Source organism: Micromys minutus (genome assembly GCF_963924665.1).
Source record: "Micromys minutus genome assembly, chromosome: 12".
Classification (NCBI taxonomy): domain Eukaryota; kingdom Metazoa; phylum Chordata; class Mammalia; order Rodentia; family Muridae; genus Micromys; species Micromys minutus.
Window position 1 is genome coordinate 27,347,439 of NC_137981.1, and position 24,674 is coordinate 27,372,112.

At 44.3% G+C, this 24,674-nt stretch overlaps 1 protein-coding gene across 1 annotated transcript in view; it reads right to left on the bottom strand.

Moving 5' to 3' along the window:
- Positions 1-14,916, bottom strand: part of ERCC6 (ERCC excision repair 6, chromatin remodeling factor) — a 68,821-nt gene extending 53,905 nt beyond the window's left edge. Inside the window, exons 1-5 of the mRNA XM_080926177.1 lie at positions 14,866-14,916; positions 10,658-11,093; positions 9,104-9,224; positions 7,170-7,281; positions 1,127-1,853 (exon numbers count right to left, since the gene is read on the bottom strand). Of these exons, the coding sequence (XP_080782303.1) occupies positions 1,127-1,853; positions 7,170-7,281; positions 9,104-9,224; positions 10,658-11,079 (1,382 nt within the window). The 5' untranslated portion in view covers positions 11,080-11,093; positions 14,866-14,916. The remainder of the gene's footprint in view (positions 1-1,126; positions 1,854-7,169; positions 7,282-9,103; positions 9,225-10,657; positions 11,094-14,865) is intronic.
- Positions 14,917-24,674: the final 9,758 nt, after the last annotated feature.

Consider the following 24,674-nt stretch of genomic DNA (forward strand, 5'->3'; position numbering starts at 1 on the left):
TGCTATGATTAACATCTTTATTAATTTTCTACAGTAAAGACTGACACTACTGTCAGTACTGAGCAGTATTTCTCAACACTACAACTATAGGTGTGCACACTAACAGGCTGCAGTGGTCAGCGACCAGCACAGGCCCCTCCCTATCCACGCACTGCCACAAGGAGCTACTACAGTGGCAGTGTCACTGGGTCTCATTTACCTTTAAGAAATTCTGAAAAAGTTATGCAATGTACTTGAAGCTTGGACTAGGGTTACAGCAGCTCTGAACTAAGAACCAATAAGCCAACTTTCACAGGAAGGAGCATGGAACTCTACTAGAAACAATATCAATTAGCTTCCCCCTCATTGAGGAATAAAAGCACTGTTGAGGACTAACCAAAGCCATCCCAAGAGTAAAGATTTGAGTAGTGCCATGGTTCCTTTTCTCCTCTGACCTCTACAGAAACCCTGTGCCTGTGGTGTGTGGAATGCTCTCCTGGCTCATAGAAACCACCCAGCGATGATGACTGTAACTCTACAGATGCTCTTCTCCCCCTCAGCTCACACCAAGCACTGACAAAGTCCTGAGGGTAAAAGCCAACCCAGCGTCAGCAATGGCAGATGGTGGTGAGGGGGACGTGTGTTGTGCATAGTGTCCCGTCAGCATTACAGTGGTCTGTAATTCTGTAGACAACTGTTCTCTCAAACTCAAGGCTGGACGTATTTGAAAAAGAACATCTTCTCTCATATGCCAAAATATGTTTCAGCTTTTTTTCTAAAGGAAACTTCTCTAAAGTGAATATCCTACCTCATAAGGAAAAAACCCAAGGTAGAGCAGCACATTTTCCTTCTTGACACTTGTTGCAGGACAATAGCTGAGTCGAACATGAAGCTACTGTTAGTCCTCTCAGCTCTTGCCCAGCCTTCCCCTCTGCTCCTCATCCCAGACTTGCCTCTAAATTAGAATGAGACTGAAACCTTTAGGGCCAGCTTCACTAAGGGCTTCATGCCCAGGTTCTTGTGGGCTAAGGCAGCAAGCCTAGCTTCTGCACAGCTGGGTGTCTAGTACAATAGGGCTCTAAAAATGCTAAGATCTTTAGGGTGGCCTCCTCACTCCTGGTAAGCAGCAGAGGCCCCAAACACTAACCTTAACCGCTGCTTATAATAATCCTCATCTCCATCGTCTTGGTGCCTGGCTACCTTCCGGCCTCCTCCTCTTCCTTCCATAGCTTCATCTTCCTCCTCAGAACTTGGAAAGAAGTCATCGTCGATCTCCTGCACTGGGACTTTCTTGTATTTTTGCCCCTTCCGGAGAGGCTTTAGTTCATAGCTAACGTCATCAGAAGACAGGTTGGCTACCCCTTCCTCCTCCTCTTGTTCTTCCTCCTCCTCCCCATTGGTGGGAGAGGACCCAGACTCCTCACCCTCAGTGTCTCCCTCTGCCTCTGGCCTCACCTCAGGCTCCAGAGGTTTCTTCCCCCTTGACAATCCCACTTTCCCCTGGAACTGCAGCGCCCTCTTCTGGAGCTTCCTGATGTGCTTCTTCAGGCGCTTATCTGTTTGAGAGAGCACTTGGCTTCTCTGGTCTGGCTTGGTTTCATCTGGTCCTCGGCTTGACTCAGACACAGCCACAGCTTTTTTAGCTGTTCTTTTATTAGTAGCTTGTTTCTTCCTTTCAAAAGAAAGTTGTGCTTGGTCTGCCAAATATTTTTCAAAGCCTGATGCTTCGTTGAGCATTATTTTTCTAGGCTTTTTCTCCTGTTTCTGAGGGGCTGGGGTACCAAATGGTGTCATCTGGCCAGTGCGGATAAGCTCGTCCCAGGCGGTCTCCTGGGCAGGCATGAGCATACTGCCAAGACATGATGGCCCTGGCTCTGAAAGGGAAACAATGAAGACGCCAGTAAAACTCTCAAAGAACACACAGAAAAACAATCACTCACTCACAGATAGTAAGAATTTCCAGGAACTCACAAAAATACCAGTGTAATATATATTCTCAGTAACTTCTTTTCCCCAAAATATGACACTATATAACTGGCACACAAACACTACGTACCCACTTTTTAAAGGATGAAATTTTACACCTGCAACAACAGAGAACTGATGATTCTGTGAGGTGAAACAAGCCAGGCATAGAAAGACAATTACTGTGTGCTTCCTTCATACTCAGAACCTAGGAAAGCTGATCCTCACAGCACTGAGAGTACAACGGGACTATCAAGAGCTGAGAAGAACATCAGGGAGGGAGAGAAGGCTGGTCCATGATAACAGAAGGGGAAATCTGTGATGCCATTCCACGGGAGGAGGAGTGGCACAGAGTAGTAACAGATTGTGTTGTTCCAATCGCTGAAATAAGATTTTAGATGTTTTTCACCATTAAAAAAAAATGTTTGAGAAGACAGATAGGTTTAGCCTAATTATGCACTACATAACATATATGCGCTGAAATATTACATGACACCCCATAAGTACACTATATGTTTACCTTCTGTCTAACTTTGAGTGTGAATAAAAATGTATCACATTATAGTCATACTTTCTGTACAAAGGCAGGCTTACCTACACATTATTGGGTATAAACAGACAAACTTATCTATCCTTGCTCATCAGTTAAGAAGCAAGCCATGACGAGTGATCCCCAACAGTCTATGTCATTGCTTTGCCCACTATTCAGAAGAACCTTAGTTCATCCAAGACACCAGCATGTCTATCTAAGAAAGACAAAGTATTGCACCTCCTGCATGGTCACAGCCAGTCACCAGAATCCGATTGTGTAACCTTCTGGCATTGCCACAAGACACTGTCATCTAGTTGGGCTGCATTCATAGCTATTTGGGGATACATGTGGCCCACAGGACACAGGTGGGACATGCCTGGTTCACTTCCGAATGGGAAATTCCACAGCTACAATGTAGTGGGTGCTCAACATCAAGATTTGACCAACGGCTGGCACACTGAACAAAAGAGAACATGTTCCTCTCAGTGCAGACAGGTCCATCGGAGAGCTGGGAAGAGGGATTGCTCTAAAAATACAAGGACCTACTACCTAAGTTTAAATCCTCAGTTCCTGGGAAGCCAGGTATGAGCACAGTGCTGTAACCCTAACATTAAGGCAGAGGCAAGTAGATCCTGCAGGCTCTCTGGCTAGCCAGCTTAGCCAAAATAGCAAGCCCAAGGTACAATGAGAAAACCTGTCTCAAGAAATGAGGTACAGAATGACAGAGGAAAATTCCTCATATCCTCTTCTGGTCTTCATATGCACACATGCAGTGCATGTATACATGCATACACATACACACACACACACACACACACACCCCTACTGTATGATGATACCATGCTAGACATGTGATGTGAAAAACTTGAAAAGATAAATTAAATATGAAGATATGTCTAAAGACCTACCAGGCCAATGCCACCACAGCCAGATTTCCACTAATGCTGCATTGAAATAAAATATACATCAAAATACATAAATTATAAGTCCCAATGACTTGTCAAAAAGGAAAAAAAAAATCTATAGTTCTATATTAGCATCCAGATCAACAGAAATCAAGAACTAGTGTTCCTGGAGCACCCTCTCTGCCACCTTCTCAGCTTCCAGCCTCCCCCGAGACACGGACAGGCCTGACTCTTGAGGATGACTTATGCCTGGTTCTGTGTCCCTGTCTGCCTGCTATGCCTGGCATTCAGCACAAAATCCACACTGATCTAATGTTAAACTGAATTGAAATTTATTAACTGTTACTAACGTTCTGTGATTATATGGTTCTCTCTTTTCACTATTACCTTAGTTTGGGTGGTTTCTAAGGTTGGACCACTAGACTTGAGCAAGGCTACCGTGAACACTCTGGTATACATCCTTAGATAATAACATCTGATTCTTTAGAATGCTAAGTTTAGCAAAGTGGCACTGTGTCTCGATAGTGTTTAAGAGTTCCAATTGGCCCACATTCCTGCCATCCCACAACTTCAAAGATTCCCAGTGAATAAAAGGCCTTTTAAACCCATGCCTTATGGATAACTGCTTTTGTGTACAAAATCTTGTTCTTTGTCTTAAACTTTTCTAGTTTTTTTGTTTGTTTTGTTTTACTGCATCATAAATTCAAATCCTGTGCATGCCCTACAGACATCTCCCAGATATCTGCAGCCTCCCTTCTCCCAGTCTCAACACTCTCTTGACAGGCAGAAGCTCCTGGCTGTTCATTTAGTTGTTAAGCAGTTCTCTTCCCTTACACACTTTACACTTCTGGTCTTGCCTCAGTCCTTGCCTCGCCTATCCCAGGATCGTGATAGGGTCTCCCAGTGTTACAATTTCAGAGCCTTTCTATCATTAACATTCAGATCTATAAACAGTCTGGGAATATTTTTGGATGTAATATATGTAATGGATCGAGATTCCTTTTATTTTTATATAAATTAGTCTTTTGGTCAAAACAGTGTTCACCATAGTGCTGCTTTCGATCTTCATCATAATCAAGTGATTATGCACAGGTGGGCCTGTTTCTGGAGCCTTCCATCCCATCCATCAGCCTGACTGTGTATGCAACACTGACGTAGTCACTACAGTTTTATACCACACCTTGGCATTTTGTTTTCTTTTCTTAGGTAAGGAGTGGTAAGACAAGGTCTTACTCTGTAGGCTATACTGGCCTCAAATTCACAGCAATCCTGCTGATTCTGCTTCCCAAGAGCTGAAATTGCAGAGTTTAGCACTAGCTTGTTAGTAACCTCTACCTTCAGCCTACATGTCTGATACATGCCATTTGTCATTTTTTTAAAAAGGTTCAAATTTATATTGGGGAGCACTGAAACTACAACTGGCTAGAAATGTCATCTTTATAATATAGAATCACCCAACATAAACCACAGTATATCACCACATTTACTTAGGCTTTTCTTTGTCAATAACATTTTACAGTTTTTAGATGTATAAAACAATGTAGAACTACTTTTTTTTCTAAGATTTATTTCTAGGTATTTGGATTGCAAGTGGTACCTGTATTAAGTTTTATCTTTTAGTTTTCCTAATGTACAAAAATATCTAATTTTTATATACTATGTACTCAATGCTATTATTAAACGTCTTCACTGATAATTGGATACTAGCCCCAGGAAGCTCTGAATACTCCAGAAACAACTCACAGGCCATATGAAGCTCAAGAAAAACAAAGGCCAAAAAGTGAAAGCCTCAGTTCCTCTTAGGAAAAAAAATAAGTGTATAGCACCCTCTCAGAGTATGGTACACCTGGACCTTAAATCATTAATAATCCAAGAGCTAAGAATATAACCTTGTGGCAATTTTTGGTATTCAAAAATCATTATGCTTAATCTATATACACCAAGAAAACTCTGTTTCCATGTTACGTTCTACATGTACTTTATGCTTATGGTAACTAGTAAGATTTCAATGCATACTAACAAACCTCTAAAAGAATTAAGTACTGACAAAAATATATTCATATAGTGTTGTGCCAAAATGCCTTTAAAAATCTGTACATGTATCTTTCTTTTTTAAAAAATAAAGTTGTAAGAGAGAAAAAAAAAAGTCTTGTGGTAATTCCACAGCAATTCTTTTGAATTTTCTATATAAACTATCATAGGTTGTAAATAATGAGTTCCTTCTTTTCCACCTTTACTCAAACAGGACCATGTACGGCTGCACAGAGAAGGTAATCGGGTGAGCCTGCTGCCCTGCAGAGCACACTGGCTAAGGCAGATCTCCCACCTGTCCTCATCCCACCCACATGCGGGAAGCTGCTGCTGCTAAGCTGCATAATCACCACGGGAAAAGCAGTGAAGCCATGTCCCCAGGCAAGCATGTGGGCAGCACATCCCCTGACACTTGCTATATGACTTCAGATGGGCTGAGAGAGGTTCACACCCAGCAGTACAGAGTTGGGTCCCCCAAAACCTGGCTATCCTGGCATCCAGCTCTACGACCTCTGCAGACAGGGCAAGGGCAAAGGGCAGTGAGAGGATCCAGTCTCCAGCAATGGCCGGTGGTCAGATGGGAAAGTATCCTGGGAACCAAGAGTTCAGAAAAAAAGGGGCTATGGATTTGTAAGACGCCAGATCTTAGGTGGCTGCAAACCTATGGGAAATTGATGACACAGGGAGAGGAAGCAACATGAGCACTAGACAAATCCTAAGCAGTATCAATATTAAGATACTGCCAGATGAGCTACCAAAAATAACTAACCAGGACTAACCAGGGGGTAGAAAAGAAGCCAGGAGATGGGAGTCTGGCACTCTCTCAAGGCATCATCAGGCTGAACTTGGCAGAGAAGAAAAAGCGTCAGGATTTTCAGAGGTACCTATGAACTCTGCATCAACAGAACTAAAGAACTGCAGGTTTCAGACAAACAGGGAAGATCCCCTTTACCAATGAGAAACCTAGTGCCCACGTAGCAGAAACCATGGTAGAACTGAAGGAGCGTATGAGACTGAACTTTAGAAGCAAATGTAAAGCCAGGAGTGAGGATATACACCTGGTGCAGAAGCACCATAATTTTGAGACTAGCCAGAGGTACACAGTGAGATCTTGTTTTAAGTGACTTGGGGGTGGGGAATACATTTTTTTCCTCCATTGTTACATTCATCATACAAATCCTCTTGTCCATGTGAAAGAAAGCTCCAGGAGCTAGCAAAGAATGTTTGCTTGACCAACCAAACTCTAAGTTTAATCTTTAATCTATGTTTTAAGCAGAAACTAACCAGGCAACAACCAACAGTGTGTAAATACAGACACACAGAAAAAAATATTTAGTCTTGGAGTTTATACATTTTCCCCAGAGATTTTCCAAAGCACATCTGTCCTGACGAGAATTTTAAATGGCCACGATCTAACATGTATGCTTTTCCTTAACAGAAGGAATGCTTGGAAAGTCCACTGTGCTCCTTAAAGATAAGAAACTGCAATCGTATAGATGCTGACCGAGGATGCTGGACAGTGGGTACAATCTTACAGACACTGACTGAGGATGCTAAGATTATAAAGTGAACCCAATCAAGATACTAGTTCTCTTTATGAAGTTAATGCATATAAACATGTAAATTTCTTATTCATTAAGCTTAACACAGTGTGTGCCAGTAACCACCAGAAAGACTTGGATTAACATTTTATTTCAGCCTCTAAAAAGGCATCAGGCATCAATTAAGAGCATGCCAAGCTGCCCCTGCATCCTCACCTGCATCTTCCTCCTCTAGGCTGGCAAGATCCAGTTCCATTTGGACCCCGGCCCCTCCAAGAATGGCCTGGAGACGTTTCTGTTTTGCAGTTATCTTCTTTAGCTGTTGTTCCTTAAGTTGTAAAGCCCAAATACAAGATATACAATACAGTGATTTATTGTTAAAACAAAAAGACTGCATTGTACAATTTTAAACTTCAGTCAAGAGTAAACTAAAAATGAAACAGAAGCCCCACGTAGTAATCTATCACTAGTGAGCACTAGCTGAACAGTTCCCACTTTCCTGCAGCACGGCAGCCACAGTGTTCCTGAACAGCTACCACACCCACAGGTCCTCACCCTTGGGACTGAGCACTGAGGTCACATGCACTGACTGGGAAGTGGAAATGTTCTCTCTATACATTCTGCATACATCATTAAACTCTGTTTCCCACATCCTAGAGTGACAGGAAATAAAATACAAACACTCAAGCAGTTAATTACAAAGTCAGGCCTATGGAGACCTGGCCTGAATGGCAGCCTTTGTAGTACTCTACCCCATCAAATCTTTGAAAGACATTTTGCTAAGCCTTTCTTCCCATGTACCTCAGACTCCTTTTTGTCTCCCTTGACATTATCAGAACTCAGACAGGTGGCCTTCCTAAAGCCTCAACTAGCCAGACCTTAAGAGCTTCCACTGTCTTCATGGAGTAAAGAGCTCTTGCCTAGTACACAGGGGCCCTGGGTTTGAGCTCTAGCATCAGGGTGAAGGTCAATGGGAAACACAAACAGTATGCTACCATAATTTGCAACTTGTTGTTTTCTCAGTCTTCCTGTATCCTGCTTCAAGCACTTTCCCTCTGAAAATCCTAAACACAGAATATAATTAGGTCAGACCATGACTCAGTCACCTAAGGTTTAGTTCAAAGCACATGAAGCCAAATGTCCTCCAAGATTTATAAAGCCCCATCTGCACTGAACTACTGCCTGCGTGGACATCTGGGCTGCTGCTGTGGAGATGCAGAGCCCAGTGAGATAAGAAAAGGAAGACTCCACCTCAGAGTCTACACACAGCCCTCAAGTGGACGTACAGCTGCCAGCTGGGAGCCGAAACCATCAACACTAGTCATTCTCAGCTGCTGCCATCAATTTCCACAGGGTGGTGTGTGAAACCCTAAAAACATTTCAGTCTTCAAAAGCTGTATAAAAATCCTATTCTTAAACGCCTCAGAAAAGCAATCTCAGAGGCAACAGTTCCCTCCTACCCAAGTTCTGTGCCTCCATGGGCAGCCCCGCACAGCTGTGCTGACTATACCCAAAGCAGAGATGGAGCATGTGAGTGGTGATGGCGAGACAATGAGAAGACACTCGAGTAAGCAAGACCTAAGCAGAGAGCTAAAACAGAGATGGAGTGAGAGGTCGGAGTCCAAACGGAGGCTGAAATGCTGGAGTTAATGATGGTAACAGGGAAGGCCATGAAAGAGCACAGAAGTGAGGTGAGGAACGTGCAAAAACCACAAGAACTCCTCTCGAGTATGTATGCGTGGATGTGTGCATCCACATGTATACATGGATAGGATGTGTCTGTACATATGGGTAACTAAAAATACTGTAGAGCAGGACAGACAGATCACACAAAAGTCACCCCAAATTTTCCTATTGTGGGGCTAGAGAGGTCACTTAGAGGTTAAGAGCAACTACTACTCGTACAAACGTCCTAGCTTCTGTTCCCAGCACTCACAAGGTGGCTCACAACTCTCTGTAACACCAGTTACAAGGGATCCAGGACCCTCTTCTGCCTCTTCAGGCACACATATGGTACACATATTGGCAAAACACTTAAACTAAAGATCAATCTTTTTAAGAAATATGTTTCTATCATAATGCTATTCCCACAGCGTGGACGTAAACGGTAGTTAGTGCACTGTGGTGCTCAGTAGGTCACTCAGCATCACCTTGTTATACTTCTGTCGTCTCACAGAATCCAGCTTCCTGGTGATGTCTCTGTTGCTGGCAGCGTGAGGGCTAAGTTGCTCTATAATTTTATTGATTTGCCTCAGGGATGTTGTACATGACCTGAAAAATAAGAATGATTGTCTGTTTGTCAAATAGATCCGAGGCACAAAAGCAGTAACAGTGCTCCTCTCTTCTCAGGCGGTTTAAACCAGTCCGTGCCTATTTGGAAACCGACTCATTTCTACTACAAGCATTTTTTAGTGTCTACTTATTAAAGACAGTGGGGTAAGGACCGAACTCAGTCCAAGGTTCCATGATACACACCAGGGAAGCCCCCCAAAGTTTGAATAAGTCCTAAAAGTGCTTAATTGTTCACTTATCTATGTAAATATTTTCCTTTCACAGAACTGGAAATTCCTCTACTATAACAGTAGACTTCATAGTGTAAAGAGAAAAGAATTGAAAATTAGTTGCTCCTAAAATACTACAAAATTGCTGCTTCTAATTTTTAAAGAGAAAACCAATCTCATAATTTGCTGTCTGTATTCTTTCAAGGTAACAATAAGCCACTGACTGGCTAGTTAAGGCAGTATTCTCTAATACCTCTGCAGAAAGTGGACACAGTTCTGAGAGCACTCATAGAAGGTGGGCAACTACACAGAACAAGGACGTTTTCAAAAACACCTAAGCAAAAGATAAGCTACGCATGGGGTGTAAGCAAATTATAATGACAACAATCATGATTTCAATTCAAACAAAAGAACCTGTCAAGGAACTGTTAAAGACGTGGTCTCTGAGTATCCATAGAAACCTAGCAACAGCCCCCACCACGAGTAGTGCCTCTCGCTCTGTACACACTCACCTGCCTCCTTCTCTAGCCATGCAGTGGAGTGGCCCGTTTTTCCACCCAGGCCAGTCCTCAGTGACCCTACCCAGCCATCACCCAGGAGGATGAGTGGGCTCCATACTGCCTCCCTGCCCTTGGCCTCTCCCTGAGGCTGGCCTACACCTTCCCCACCAGAGTACTTCACTCAGCAGAGTCCAAGCCTCTTTCCTCCACAACACAAATGAAGTCCTCACAAGACTGCATCTTTCTTTAGAGCTAACAATAGGACACACAAAAAAAAGAAGGGCAGGGAGTTTATTCTCAATATTTTCATAAATTAAAATCCAAAAAATTGCCAAAAAAGAATAAATATTGTTTGGGATCAGCAGACTAGAAACTATAGGAGAGAAAGGCAACGACAGACCCCAAGCGTTCCCTGTGTCTCAAGTATGAAATTCCCAGAATTCACTTCAAAGAGTAACCACACATGCTGCCAGGAAGGCCTTGCTCTTCAAGACCCAAGGCAGGTTCAGGATTGATCTAAGCTTAACTACAGGCAAATGTTGTTCCTCAAGGGAGGGACAGGCACTCAGAAGGCAAATAGAGGATCATCTTAACCAACTATTACTTAGAAGAGAGATTCTATACATCTCAGCTTTCTATTACCTGAATTTCTGTCATACTTCAATGCAAGCTCTGAAAAAAAAAAAAAAAAACTCATACTCACATAAGGTCATCCAGGACTGACTGATACTCTTTCTCTGCATCAGCAAGTTGGGCCACACGGCTGGCCTCATGCATTGCACTGTCCACCTGCTGAAGCACGCCTTGCTCCAGGACGGCCTGGTCATAGACGTCCACACCCAGGCCCTGCAGCTCCAAGGCCTGAGCACTGGGCTCCACTGCAGGAATCTGGTGCCGGTCAATGTGTAGCAGGGTCGGCCCCCGCCTTGTGGCTGCCAGTACACAAGCTTCAGCAGATGTGGATGGCCCATACTCACAGGAAGTAGATGAGAGGCACTCCCCAGCCTCTGAGACCTCAATACTCTCCTGCCCAACTGGCAGGTCTTTGTCAGCACTGACATGCTGACTTGGTAAACAGTCTTGCTCCTGAGGTTGAGTGGAGTTGGGGATTTCCTCGTGGGGCATCCTCTACAAACTATCTAAAAGGGGAAAAAACATTGATAAGCCTTTTGGTTGTTAATCAGTGTACAGTGTCTTAAATATGTTAAATGTAAGAGTTTCTCTAAACATCAATAAACCTTCCAATTAAAGTTTAAGTACTAACTTCTTTAAAGAGAACAAATGATGATTTTTTTAAAAAAGCTAACAAAGTAAATACAGCAACAACAACAAAGAACACACGGACAGCCACCTGAAAAAGCCAGTGGCCCAATCCTAAGTGATGGCCACATGTTCTAAAACAGGTAAAATGCCCCAGCTTCTGTCTTGGCAGTTAGCACCTTCACTGGTCTGTGGCACACAAGCTTTGTGTTAGAGCAGCCTGGCCAACTGTACAGTGCATTTATTAGTAATGTGAGAACTATAGAACTCACACTGGGGGGGGGGGGGGATGGAGAGATAGCTTAGTGGTTAAGAACACTGACTGTTCTTCCAGAGGTCCTGAGTTCAAATCCCAACAACTCACAACCATCTGTAATGAGATCTGATGCCCTCTTCTGGTGTGTCTGAGGACAGCTACAGTGTATTTATATATAATACATAAATAGATCTTTAAAAAAAAAAAAAAAGAACTCACACTAGGAACTTCTAAGCTGAACCCCCATCTGGTAAATGGTGTGCATCAGAAGCTCAAAGATAAAGTGAAAAATCCTCAAAGATACATCCATTTCAAATGCAGTCACCAAATCTCTGCCCTCGTGACTCAGGGATCCATGTAGAAGAAGGGGAACAATTGTATGGGTCGATATCTGCTGAACGGAAGTAAGGTTTACACACAGGAATCCAAAATAAAAGGATGGCCAAGGCGACTGAGTCACAGTGGATTCAATCACAACAATGACTCTCAGAAAGAAAGCAGACAGGAAGCTAAAGTGGGGATTGCTGAGTTCGTGCAAGTCACAATACTGATACACCTTGTTGTCCAATCCAAGGGGGAAGAGAAGGGAAGGACGGGGAAGATATTCTAAGAGCAGCCCCAGAGGTCCCAAAGCTCTAATATATACCAGAGATCATCACTAAGGAGGGTGATGATAAAAAGAGAATATTCCACCCTTTGGGGTCTTTCTGTTTATCTTTAAAGAAAAAGTCACCCTCCAACAGAAGGGTGAAGTTCCTGCCTGTAAGAACTGGAATTAAAAATCCACATATGCAGAGTTTAAAGAACTTCTTATAAAGGGATTTATTTTTTAATTAAAATATGTCAATTAAATCAAAATTACCAATAGCATTTTAATCAAAGAAATTTACAAATAATATTTTAAGAAAATTGATTTTTAAACAGGATAAAGTAACAATTAAAAGAAATGAATGACTAGATTAGGGAAGAAAAGCAGGAGTCTATACATTTTGGACTCTAGCAGTGCACTGGGGACACCAGTGAAAGAAGTTTCTCATTGGACATGGCACACACTGTAATCCCAGCACTTGAGAAGTTGAAGCCACATAGTAAGTTCTAGGCCAGCCTGAGCTACACAGCTATACCATTTGAAAACAAGCAACAAGAACAAGTGTGTGTGTGTGTGTGTGTGTGTGTGTGTGTTGTGTGTGAACAGTTGAATCCAGTAGTAGAGCAACAGACACAAAAACTAAAAACTAGACTGTCTGAGGTCAGCAGGCAGGGAAGGCAAAAGAGGAAAGGACCTTGACTACATAAGGAAGAAAAGGTGATAAATAACCCAAGGTTTTGTTGGAAAGTAAAGAGGAAAAATAATATACGGCAAGAAAGCAATGACCTGAACAGAAAATTGTGCAGCAACCAGGGAAGAACCAAAAGAGAAGTGACAAGAAGGTACAGCACATTTATCTGCCTCTAGCTGAGGAGTGATGCCTGGTGCCCACAGATGCAAAACGGAGTTGACAGGGAAGACAACTCTGTAAGGAAGAAGCCTGGGCCTTTCCTTAGTCAGTCACAGTTGGTATGCGGTGGGTGGGTGTGAGAAGAAAGAGTCTGCTGGTGAGAAATAAACACTGCAGGTGTGTGCTTTCCGAAATGATGACGGACTGGCAATACTCCAGGGATGTACAGTTCTCTCCTCCCGTAACCAGCAGGCTGTGCAGAAATGTCATTCCTTGGGATGGTCAGAGAAGCAGTAGAACAAAGAAGTAAGAATTGAGAGGGGGCAGGAAGAGCAGCTGAAGTAACAGCTTGGAGTTCACTGTTGGATGGAGTTTTCATTTATTTTTGGCCAGAAAGGAACTGGAAGACAGCAAAAAGCCATCTAGCTTCTAGCTAAAGCCAGAAGAGAGCCACTCGCACACATGCATATGGAGGTGGGGGGGCTTGTGGTGTAATGTAAACTTGAAGGATTTGATCAAAGCATTAAAGCTTCAGAGGTGAAATAAATCACACATTAACGAACTGTTACTGACTCAGTCACATAAGGCATGAGGCACACTAGTTCCCCTGGGCAGAGCTTTGTCTCTTGGGAAGCCAGGCATTTAAAAAATGGCCTTAGTGCAGATATATATGAGGGCTACGGTGGTGATGGCCATAAAAAGAAATTTCCTAACTCCATGATGAGAGAGGTCTAAGTGAAATTGTGAAAGTAGGTGTGAGGTAGCCTCTGTGGCAAAGTGACAGCCTAAAAAATTAATGGGGGGACTGGAGAAATGGCTCAGCAATAGTTAAAAGCACTGCTCTTCCAGAGGTCCTGAGTTCAATTCCCAGCAAACACATGGTGGTTCACAACCATCTATAATAGAATCTGATGTCCTCTTCTGGTGTCTGTGAAAACAGCTGCAGTGTACTCATATAAATATAATAAATAAATCTTTTAAAAAATAAGTAAAATAAAAAACATTTATAAAAAATTAATGGGATTTAGTCAAGGTCAAAAGCAGAGTTAGTATCTCCAAATGAGATAGTGAGAAAAGGCTGTAACTCAGTGAGAATTTAACTGTAACCAAAATTAAAGAGCTGATTAGATTGTTGCTGATTTTGTAAATCTTTCAGAGTCACTTCAGATACATTCCAAACTTGCAAAGGCTGGGTAACCAGACTTGTGTCTTGGGCTTTCTTCGGCCACAATGGAGCTGGATTAGGGTTTGGAAGTTACCTGTACATAAGCATGATTTTGAGGCAAGAAGGGCCAAGTCACACAGGTCCGGATTTGGGGTGGGGTGGGGAACATGCTCTTAAGTTTTATTTCACTGAGACAGCTCTCAAGGAGTTTAAAGATGTGTGATAATGGCAGGACCCAACTAATATGCGTACAAGACCAGTTTTGGATAATAGAGAAATAGTAATGCGGAGCTAATAGGAGGTAGTCAAGAGGAAAACGGCAAGAGCTTGGAAGAGGAGGGCAGCGGTGAAGATGACACTAGGAGGGGCACCGGGTTACAGCATTCACATCTCAGTCCTTCCCACTCAACTCTGCATCAATAGGGAAGGCGCCCGGGCATGCACCACCCTGACTCTCCTCTCAAGGAAACCATTATCATCATCCAGACCCAACAGAGCCTTACAGGCCCTGCACGCCCGGCCCCATTCACAAACCCAGAAGCAGATACCAGAGGCTGGTCCACGCCGCGACAGCCCCCTGCCCGCCCCGCAGGTGAGAGCGTGCGCCCACGTCACTTCCGGTTTCAGGTGCGCCTGCCGGAAGATACCCGGCCCACGGACGAAGCCGCCGCTCGCTCCGGTGGGCTCCGCGACAGAAGGCTAGAAACCTATGGCGCGGGGCCACGGTCGCATGAAGAGCCCGAGGCGCAGGCACTCTCACCCGGACTTCCGTCCAGCTGCCGAACACTTACCCAGGACCACGCGGCTGCCCAGACAAATCTTCGCCACAGCCGCGTCGGAGCGTTGGTACAGACCTTAGCGCATGCGCCCTAGACCAGTGATAAGCACCGCCTCTGGGGTGGGGGCAAGACCAGCGGCGCCTGCGCTTTGCTGAGCCGTTTGTTTGTAAGCAAGGCTTTGCCACGTGCATTGACCAAAGGGAGCAGCATAAGGCCTTTGTCCCGGGCTAGGTTGGACTGTGCGGTCAGCCTGTGGCCATTTGGGTAGCTTGTATCATTCTCCGCAAACGCTGTCTAGGTTTATGAATTAAAATATATTGATAGGTTATTTCTCCGTCGCCGCGGGCGAAATGAGCCAATTCAAACCAGATTAGATTAAAGGCAGGTTTATCAGGAAACTGTTCTCGGTCGGTTGAGTTCACTGGCCCCAAGGACTGAGGCCAGGGGAAGGAGGAAGGAAGGGAGGGAGGGGGAAAGGAGGGAGGGGGGTGCATAAAGAGAGAAGAGACCAAAATGCCTGGGAGAAAAAGGGCAGCCCAGGGGCTGGAAAGTTCAGGGTTGGGGGTGAGGGAGCCGGATATGCCAGGTAGGACTGAAAGATGCTGGGAAAACCTGGAGACTTTGATATGTAAAATATGCATCTAAGTCCCTTGCCCCTGGGTCAGAAACCAAACATTCTTAAAAAACAAAGGGAGCCTGCCAATGAATGACTAGCTAAAGGTGCTCAGATCGTTTGCTTTGACATCCTCACTGCCTTAGTCATCTGACACATTTTAAAACAGAAGAGTAAAAAATACCACTCCCCACCACCACCCCAAGACACACACCTGGACAAAATCCCGAGTACATGTACTTGGTGCAGCAGGTCTACAATAGATGACTTAATTGCATTAAGTCGCTTAATACTTGTTAATTAATATTAACTATTGGAGCCAAGTAGTAAAATTCTTTACCCAGCCAAGAATTCTGAAGATGGCCTCACTTGGGTAAGAATTTACAAAAAGAAAGCCCGGCTTCCCAAGGAATAGCTGTATTAAACTGGGAACTTCTTATTCCAGAAATGCCAAGAATGGAGAAGGTAGAATCGTCAGGGTCCTTGGCACAAAGTCCTGTGTGAAGGCACAAAATGAGGACAGAATGTTTAGGAGCAGCAGTGAGGTGCTCCACACTGCCATCCTAGCAACCTGAGGAATTTCAAGACTAGCCTGTTTATGAAGCAGGGTCAGAAGAATTCATCAAAGACATTTTAATAAAGGGCTTAAGATGAAAGGTTAAGGAAAGGAGAGGCTCTGGGAAGAAAGTGAGACACACTCAGGGTGTGTGTGAGCTTCTCGGAGAGCCACAATCATCATAGCATTAGCCATGTAAGTATTACAGCTCAAAAGATTGCCCATTCTACCCCTCCTGTTAACTTTCTCTTAGTAAATTAGATATGTGCTAACTCTGGAGATACCTTGGGTAGAAGTAAAAACAGGCTTGAGCTGATCAGGTGGCCACCAAACCTTAGGACCTGAATTCTGTCTTCAGGACCCACATGGTAGGAGAGAACCAACTCCCACAACTTGTCCTCTGACCTCCATGCATTAAAATTATCTTGCTTCTCCTCCTGGTCTGTGCCTGGAGCTTGTAATGCCAAGCTATAAACTCCTGCCTGTTCCTAGAGGAATGGAATCATTTCCCTTGCTCTGTGGTCTCCACATCCACTTAGCTCTGACTCTTCTCTTGCCTGTTCTCCTGTCTTTACCCAGGTGCCCATCAAGGACTTTGTTTCCTAACTGCACCAGGGTATTAACAACACAGTTGGAACCACTACTGTACTTGTGAGGTTCCTTACATAGGTCTGATGGAAGAATAACCTAACATCATCACCTGATAGCCCTACCCAACATTAAAATCCACATCTGATCCAGGCATGGTGGCACACACCTTTAATCCCACCTCTTGGAAGGCATAGGCAGGGGGACCTGATTCTAAAGCCAGCCTGGTCTACAGAGCAAGTTCCAAAATAGGGCTACACAGAGAAACCCTGTCTTGAAAACTCAAGAGGAGGAGGAAAGTAGTTTATGGTAAAAGGATGACTCCTGTGCTCACCTGAGTACTACAGTCACCAGTCTCTGTAACCAGACTTTGGTTTTTGCTGCCTGTCACTTACAAAAGCCAATGAGCAGAGACAGCAATTTTATCGTAAAGTTGTTCTTTATTCAGAGATTCTCTGCTAAAAGCCAAAAATGTCCTTGGTCCTGGCAGTAGCTTCATCCCTGTCAGAGGCCAAAGATGTCACAATTGTGTAAGCCAAAATTTTGTGTAGAGCCATTTTTGCTCTGCCCAGCCAGAAGTCAGGATGTAAGAAGGGAGGCCTGGGTTTGTTTGTTTTGTTGCTTTGGGATTTCTCCCCCTATTTCTCTTCTCCTAAACCTGCACCCCTTCCTGGAAGTTCTATGCAAGGATATGACTGAAATTATAATCCAGACACTCATTCCTTAAATATCCCCTAGTGACATATCTTGTTTCAGGTAGTGATGTGCACCTTCCCACGTTGAACCCCAAGTGAGGGGGAAAAGTTGAGAAGGTTGCTTAATCATTCTCAGTAACACAGTCCCAGGGGGCTTAACTTAACTTCCCAGTCCTTATGATATGCATGAAAAGAATTTAGAACATTTATATAGAACATAGTTAACTGCAGTGTGGAGCAGAGAACAGTCAAGGAATGAGAGTGGACAATGGCCAAAGGGACCACTGGGTCTGGCTACATCTCAGACTCCATTTAAAGTATTCCTCAGCTGTCTGCTCCTCCCTGTTCCAGCGATAGCTGCATCTTCTTGGGCAGTGCCAGCCTCGTTCACACTGACAAGATGGTGAAGGTCGTGAACAGATTTGGCTGTATGGAGCACCTGGTTACAAGGGCTGCCTTCTGCTCTGCATCTGGCAAAGTGGAGATTGTTGCCATCAACGACCCTTTCATTGACCTCAACTACATGGTCTACATGTTCCAGTATGACTCTACCCATGACAAATTCAATGGCACAGTTAAGGCTGAGAATGGGAAGCTTGTCATCAATGGGAAGCCCATCATCATCTTCCAGGAGTGAGATCCCACTAACATCAAATGGGCTGATGCTGGTGCTGAGTATGTTGTGGAGTCTACTGGTGTCTTCACCACCATGGAGAAGGCCGGGGCCCACTTGAGGGGTGAGGCCAATAGAATCATCATCTCTGCCCCTTCAGCCAACGCCCCTACGTTTGTGATGGCTATGAACCATGAGAAATAAGACAACTCAATCAAGATTGTCAGCATTGCATCCTGCACCACCAACTGCTTAGCCTGCTGGCTAAGGTCATCCATGACAACTTTGGCATGGTGGAAGAACTCATGACCACAGTCCATGCCATCACTACTACTCAAAAAACTGTGGATGGCCCTCTGGAATGCTGTGGCGTCATGGCCATGGGGCAGCCCAGAACATCATCCCTGCATCCACTGGTGCTGCCAAGGCTGTGGGCAAGGTCATCCCAGAGCTGAATGGGAAGCTCACTGGCATTGCCTTCCATGTTCTACCCCCAGTGTAGCTGCTGTGGATCTGACATGATGCCTGGAGAAACCTGCTAAGTATAATGACATCAAGAAGGTGATGAAGCAGGCAGCTGAGGGCCCACTAAAGAGCATCCTGGGATACACTGAGGATCAAGCTGTCTCCTGCAATTTCAACAGCAACTCCCACTCTTCCACCTTTGATACTGGAGCTGGCATTGCTCTCAATGACAACTTTGTGAAGCTCATTTCCTGGTATGACAATGAATACAGCTACAGTAACAGGGTGGTAGACCTCATGACCTACATGGCCTCCAAGGAGTAAGAAACCCTGGACCACCCACCCCCCAGCAAGGACACTGAGAGCAAGAGAGAGGCCCTCAGTTGCTGAGGAGTCCCCATCCCAACTCAGCCCCCAACACTGAGCATCTCCCTCACAATTTCCATCCCAGACCCCCATAGTAACAGGAAGGGCCTAGGGAGCCCTCCCTACTCTCTTGAATATCATCAATAAATTCTGCTATACCCCCAAAATATTAAAATTAAGTATTTCTCAAGTCTCTAGAGCACACAGCTGTCCTGGAGGGGGAGCACTTTTTCATGCCCAGTGGTCAACAGGCCTTTACAATTTAACTCTTTCAGGAACAATCTTCTGAAAACTCGTTAAATGTTTATTTACTAATGGCCTGACTGGCAGTTCAGGATGCCATGTCTTCTCCCAGGGTCAGAGACATGGCTCAGGTCCCATTCTTCTGACCAGTCATTACACTCTCCATGCCCTGCTACTAGTTTTCCAGTCTGGAAGGCTAATGACCTAACAGCTAAGGCTAACTAAGAACCTCCTGACAGAACATTTGAGAGGCTGATAACATAGGCTCTGGGAAGCTCCCAACAAGGTCTCATATCAGGGGAGCAGATCTACAAATAGAATGTTCTACTTTTAAAGTTGCCTTTTCTGCCCTAGAAAACCCTCAAGCCCCCTGTGCCTAGGTGTACAGTAACCACTTGTGAGGAAACTGCTGGGCAATGTGCTTCCGCTGAAGTTACTCTCTTACTTACATCTTCACATTGCCTTCAGTAGTGGTTCTCAACCTTCCTAATGCCAGTGCATATTTTCTGTTTGGGGCCCTGGGCCCACTCCCCACTTCTCCCACCCACCTATGCACTCTAGAAGCTGACCTAATCATCTGATGTCAACAGGTGCAGGCTTTATCTGGTTTTGACAATGAGAGGCAGAGCAAGTGACACTGGAGGAACCCGAGGTCAGTGTGTTTCTCTCAAGATGGTCTCTTTCTTCTGCCCTTTGCCACCCCCTTAGGCCTGTTTGCTAGAGCTACTAAAGCAGTGTAGTTAGTAGATGACTGGCTCAAAAAACAGAAATCATTTTCCCTGTGGTTCTGGAGGCTGAAGTCTTGAGTTTAGGTCGTTGGCAGGGTTACTTTCTCCAGAGGCCTCTCACTATGGCTTGTGATGGCCTTCTTCTCTCTGTGTCCCCTCACAGAGTTTCCTCTAGGCATGCGTCTCTGTCTAATTTTGTTCTCACAAGGACAACAGTAATACAGAATTAGAGACTTAATAGATAGCCCTATTCCCCAGGTACATTCATATGGTAAGGAGCTAAGGTAAGATCTGCATATGAATCAGGGGAATGGGAGAGAACACCGTCTGTGATGGGTGGGCACTTACTGGCCTTTCTAAGCCCCGCCCACACCTTGGAAGCTATTAATCCTCTGCTACTACCTCATTTGCTTCTACCATCTGTTTCTCTAGACAAGAATAAGCTCTTCTACCCCCCAAAACGTTAGGAGTGATATCACATTCTCAAAATGTCTAGGAATCATTCATTATGTATTTGGGAGAAACTCTGCTTCTCCTTCCAACAGTAAGATCCTTTCAATTGCCTACCAGTTCTCCTGTCTTGTGGGGGACTAAACCAAGGGTGAGCTTCAGTCTGTAGCTGGGCTAGGCAGTAATCTCTGAATTAGTTACTTTGTTGGTTGGTGCAACAGAATACTTGACAAACAAAGGGAAGGAAGACAAGAGTTATTCTTGCATACAATTCAAGGGTGTGTCTATCTATAGTGACGGAAGTCACAGCTGCTGTAGGTACCATGGTTGCAGGTGCTTAAGGTCACACCCCATCCTTAGTCAGGAAGCAGAGATGAACCCTGGTGCTCCTCGAGATTTCTGCTTTATTCTTTCTGGATATCAAGCCATGGAATGGTGCTGCCTACAGTTAGGGTAGATCTTCAACTTCAGTTATCCTAATCTAGAAAAACCCTGTCACAGACATACCCAGAGTTTGTCTCCTGGGTGGTTCTTTACAATCAATATTAAGCCATCACACATGCAGCAAGTAGGCTAGAGACCTGTCTGACCTGATATTACTCTAGAGTCTTCAGATTGTATTAGGAGTAATGGGGATGGAACACAGGCAATAACAGTTCTGGAGCTTGGGCTCACCCGTCTGGTCAGCTGTGGAGCCACCATTTTGAGACCTGTAATACCTATGCTTCTCCCCTTATCCCTGGCTCTCTTCTGTCACTCTGGATGCTCAAGTTATCTCCTGTTGTAACAACCTTGAAATCCCCCCAGGGGCCTTCAACTGAGAGGCAATTAACTCAGAACAAAGAACCATTAATAGTGTGTCAGGTACTGACTATTTTATTCAGTATGGTATACAAGTGCATCTTCATAACACAAACTCAAAATGTCCTATCTGTACCTCCTGGCTGCTGCTGTCGTCACTAGTGGCCTCATGTCCATCTTACTTGTCTGTCTGGAGTTTGGGTCTCTCTAGTCTAGGATGTCCTCAGGCCTCCTTTCATCTTCCCATGCCCTAGTAGGCACGTACAAACTTTTGACACTGTGGCAGCGTGACATTATTATCTTCAAAGTTCATATGAGATATCTATGTGACCAAGTTACCCCCAAAAAGTCACAAAATTGTATGATGTTTTAAGTAAGTTTGTTACTTTGTGTTGGGCCACATTCCTTGGGGCTTATAAAGGCTGCAGGTTAGATACATGTATGAGAGCCGTGTCTGATCCTATTGTCTGTCAGTTATTGGGAGTCCCAAGAACTCTGCCAAAACCACTCTAGTTGACACTCTGAGGTCCTCATTGACCCTGCTGCCTTTATGGCCTGAAACCATAGCACTTCTGCTTATATCCTGAACCCCACAGATCTGCTGCCCACAGGAGAGCTCTACAGAGTGAACACCATGGTGGTTTCCTCTACAGGCATATGCCCACACCCACCATGATGCTTTTTATTTTTTTGGTGTGGCAGTTCTTCAGTAGCACTATGTGACATGATGTGGCCTGAGACCAGGATTGTCCCTGACGTGACTCATTTCTAATTTAAACACAGCTTGGGAATCCCTCCTGTATTGTTTGACAACTAGCAATCGTCCTATAGGAATCATTTGTTCAGGCTTCAAACTACTTACTGCCTGGATACACAGGCATGTGCCTTGTTCCCTTACACTGAATCATCTGAACAATTAAGGAAAATTCAGTGTCCTTGTCATGTATGTGTCCTACACGTGGACTGAGAAGTTCTCGGCTCAGGACCAGGATGCTAAAAGTACCTGTGGCCACCAGTGTTGAGCCCAGGAACCAGAATGGGATAGGTCAGGACAAGTGCCTAGAGTTCCGCTGTCCTTCTGCAGCTCCTTCATATGGCACCGGACACTTCTCAAGAGGAAAACTATTCAGAGAACTGTTTGAGTTGGTGGCAGCTTCCAGATGCTAAATTCTGTGTTCTCCTTGGTTTCTTAAAAACACAAAATTGGAGTTTTGCATGTGGTCATCATGAGATAGTCACATAGAGTGGAGGTGCAAAGAGCTCACAAAAACCTGCAGAGGCCTCCAGAAAAACCAGTCAGAATGTGGAAACCCTATTGTCAACCCTGCTGAAAATTAAAGATTGGATATCCCAAATAGTAAGACTTCTGGGACCAAATCTGCCAAACTGTTTATGAACATAGAAGTCTGAACATCAGCTAAACCCAGTATCCTCGCCTATACCAGTCGGTCCTGAGGTGCAGTGGTTCAGCCCCCTCCACAACTCACAAGTGTGTGCTTCATTTTCTCCATCCCCTCCCCCCAACCCCCCCCCCCCCGCCTGTCTCAGTCACTGTGTGCAACCTTGATTCTACTCACCTTCATTCTCCTTTCGCTCGTCTGCCGCTGACAATGGGATTTTCACAAGACCCAGCTCTGATCGTGTGCTTTCTCTGCCTCAGACTCTCCCCATGGAGGTGTGACTCTAAGCTACCTCAGTCATGTAAGCTCCTCTCTTGTCCTGCGCCATCTAATTTTTCTCTCATGTCTGCCCCTTTCTCCCTGAATTTTGAAAGCCATTTACAGTGCTTTTAGGTACATGCTGTGCTCAGTTCCCAGTGCCTGTTGTACACATGTCTTAGTTCAGGCTGCTGCCGTAACAAAATGCTATAGGCTCAAAGTTCTGAAGGCTGAGAAATCTTAAGTAAGAAACGCTACTAAAGATTAAAGATCACAAGATAGGACCACAGTGGCTAACTAACTTTTAGTGGATACCTTGGTGTGTACTGATATAACTGAATACCTGAGTCTAGATCATTTATAAACAATACCAGTTGCTTTTATTAGGGCTTCAGAGGAAGCCCAACATCATGGCATCACATCTGGTGGGTGCCTTCCTGATGTGTTGTCCTGTAGCAGAAGGCAAAAGAGCAAGCAAGAAAAAAAATGGAGAAGCCCCATGCTTCATTGGTACCATTATTCATCTCTTAATCATCCTAAGGCCTTTCCACGGCCTCCCCTCGACATGGCTGCACTGGGATTAATATTTCAGCACACGAACACGGGGGAAGCATCTACACTGCTACGGTGAATAGGAAGTGGGATCTGAATTGGACACATGTCAGTAGTTTGAGCCACAGGAATTCCTGAAGACATCTATGAGAGGGTTGGATGGAGAGAGGTTTTTAACAGGAAGCAGCAATGCAAAGAAGCTAAACATATATAGGTTGGCTTATTTAAAGAGTAGACATTGGGCCTCTGACTGAAACTAAGATAGGGAAAGACCAGAATCTAAAATTTTGTAAGCTGAACATGAAATTTAGATTTATTTTATTTACTAGGCAAAGAAGAGATGATTGAATTTATATCTAGAAAAGTGTATACTCGTATAAGCATAGTCATATAAATCAATAAATTAGAGCCCACACATGCATATTCATCTGGGCTTCAGCAATGGCACCAATTAGGTTCATTCAGTGGGGAAATAATAGTCTCTTCAATGGTGGTGCTGAGATTGACGATGCTCATTCACAAAAGAACTGAATATAGAAGAGGGTAATCAGAAGTGAAAATACTCAAAAAGAATAATGCAAGATGAATTGAAGAGCTAAATATAAGTACTAAAACCATAAGATCATTTTTAATAAAGATTTATTTATTTTATTTATATGAATATACTGTAGCTGTCACAAGAGGTAATCAGATCCCATTACAAATGGTTATGAGCCACCATGTGGTTGTGGGAATTGAACTCAGGACCTCTGGAAGAGCAGTCAGTGCTCTTAACTGCTGAGCCATCTCTCCAGCCCCCCATAAGATCCTTAAAAGGAAACTTTTGAGTTAGCAATTATGACCTTGGACTTGAGAATGGATTCTTAGAAATGACACCAGAGCATGAATAGCAAAAGAAAACCAGCACTCACTTTCACTTTATTAAAACCCTGTTGGAAATGGGGTGGGTGGGCTGGAAAGACAGCTCAGTGGTTAAGAGCCCCGGCTATTCTTCCAAAGGACCCAGGGTTCAATTTCTAGCACTCACATGGCATCTCATAACTGTAACTCCAGCTCCAGGGGATCTGACTCCCTCATACAGACATTCATGCAGGCAAAACACCAATGCACATAAGATAAAAATAAATTATTAAAAAAAATTAAAAACCTGTTGGGCTTTCTGATGTGACCAAGACAACTCTATCACCCAATGGGAACTAGATCAGCTTGGAGTGTATATATAACCACATTTGCATATGTCTGGGTTAAAACTTCCTACTTCTGCCTTTTTGGTCTCTAATTTTTCCCCCTAATATCTGGTGCTAGCACTCTACCTGTACCTCAGAGAGTGAAGGGATAAATGTTTGAGTCATTCCTCACTTTCTCCCAGCCAAGTTGTCAGTCTAGGGTATTCTACAAGTCCTCTTGTCTCACCTTGTGGAAGCTTTCCAACCCCTTCAGGTTATCTGAAGCCTTTCTTATTTTCTGTCCAGAACTCCACAGCTTCACTGTGC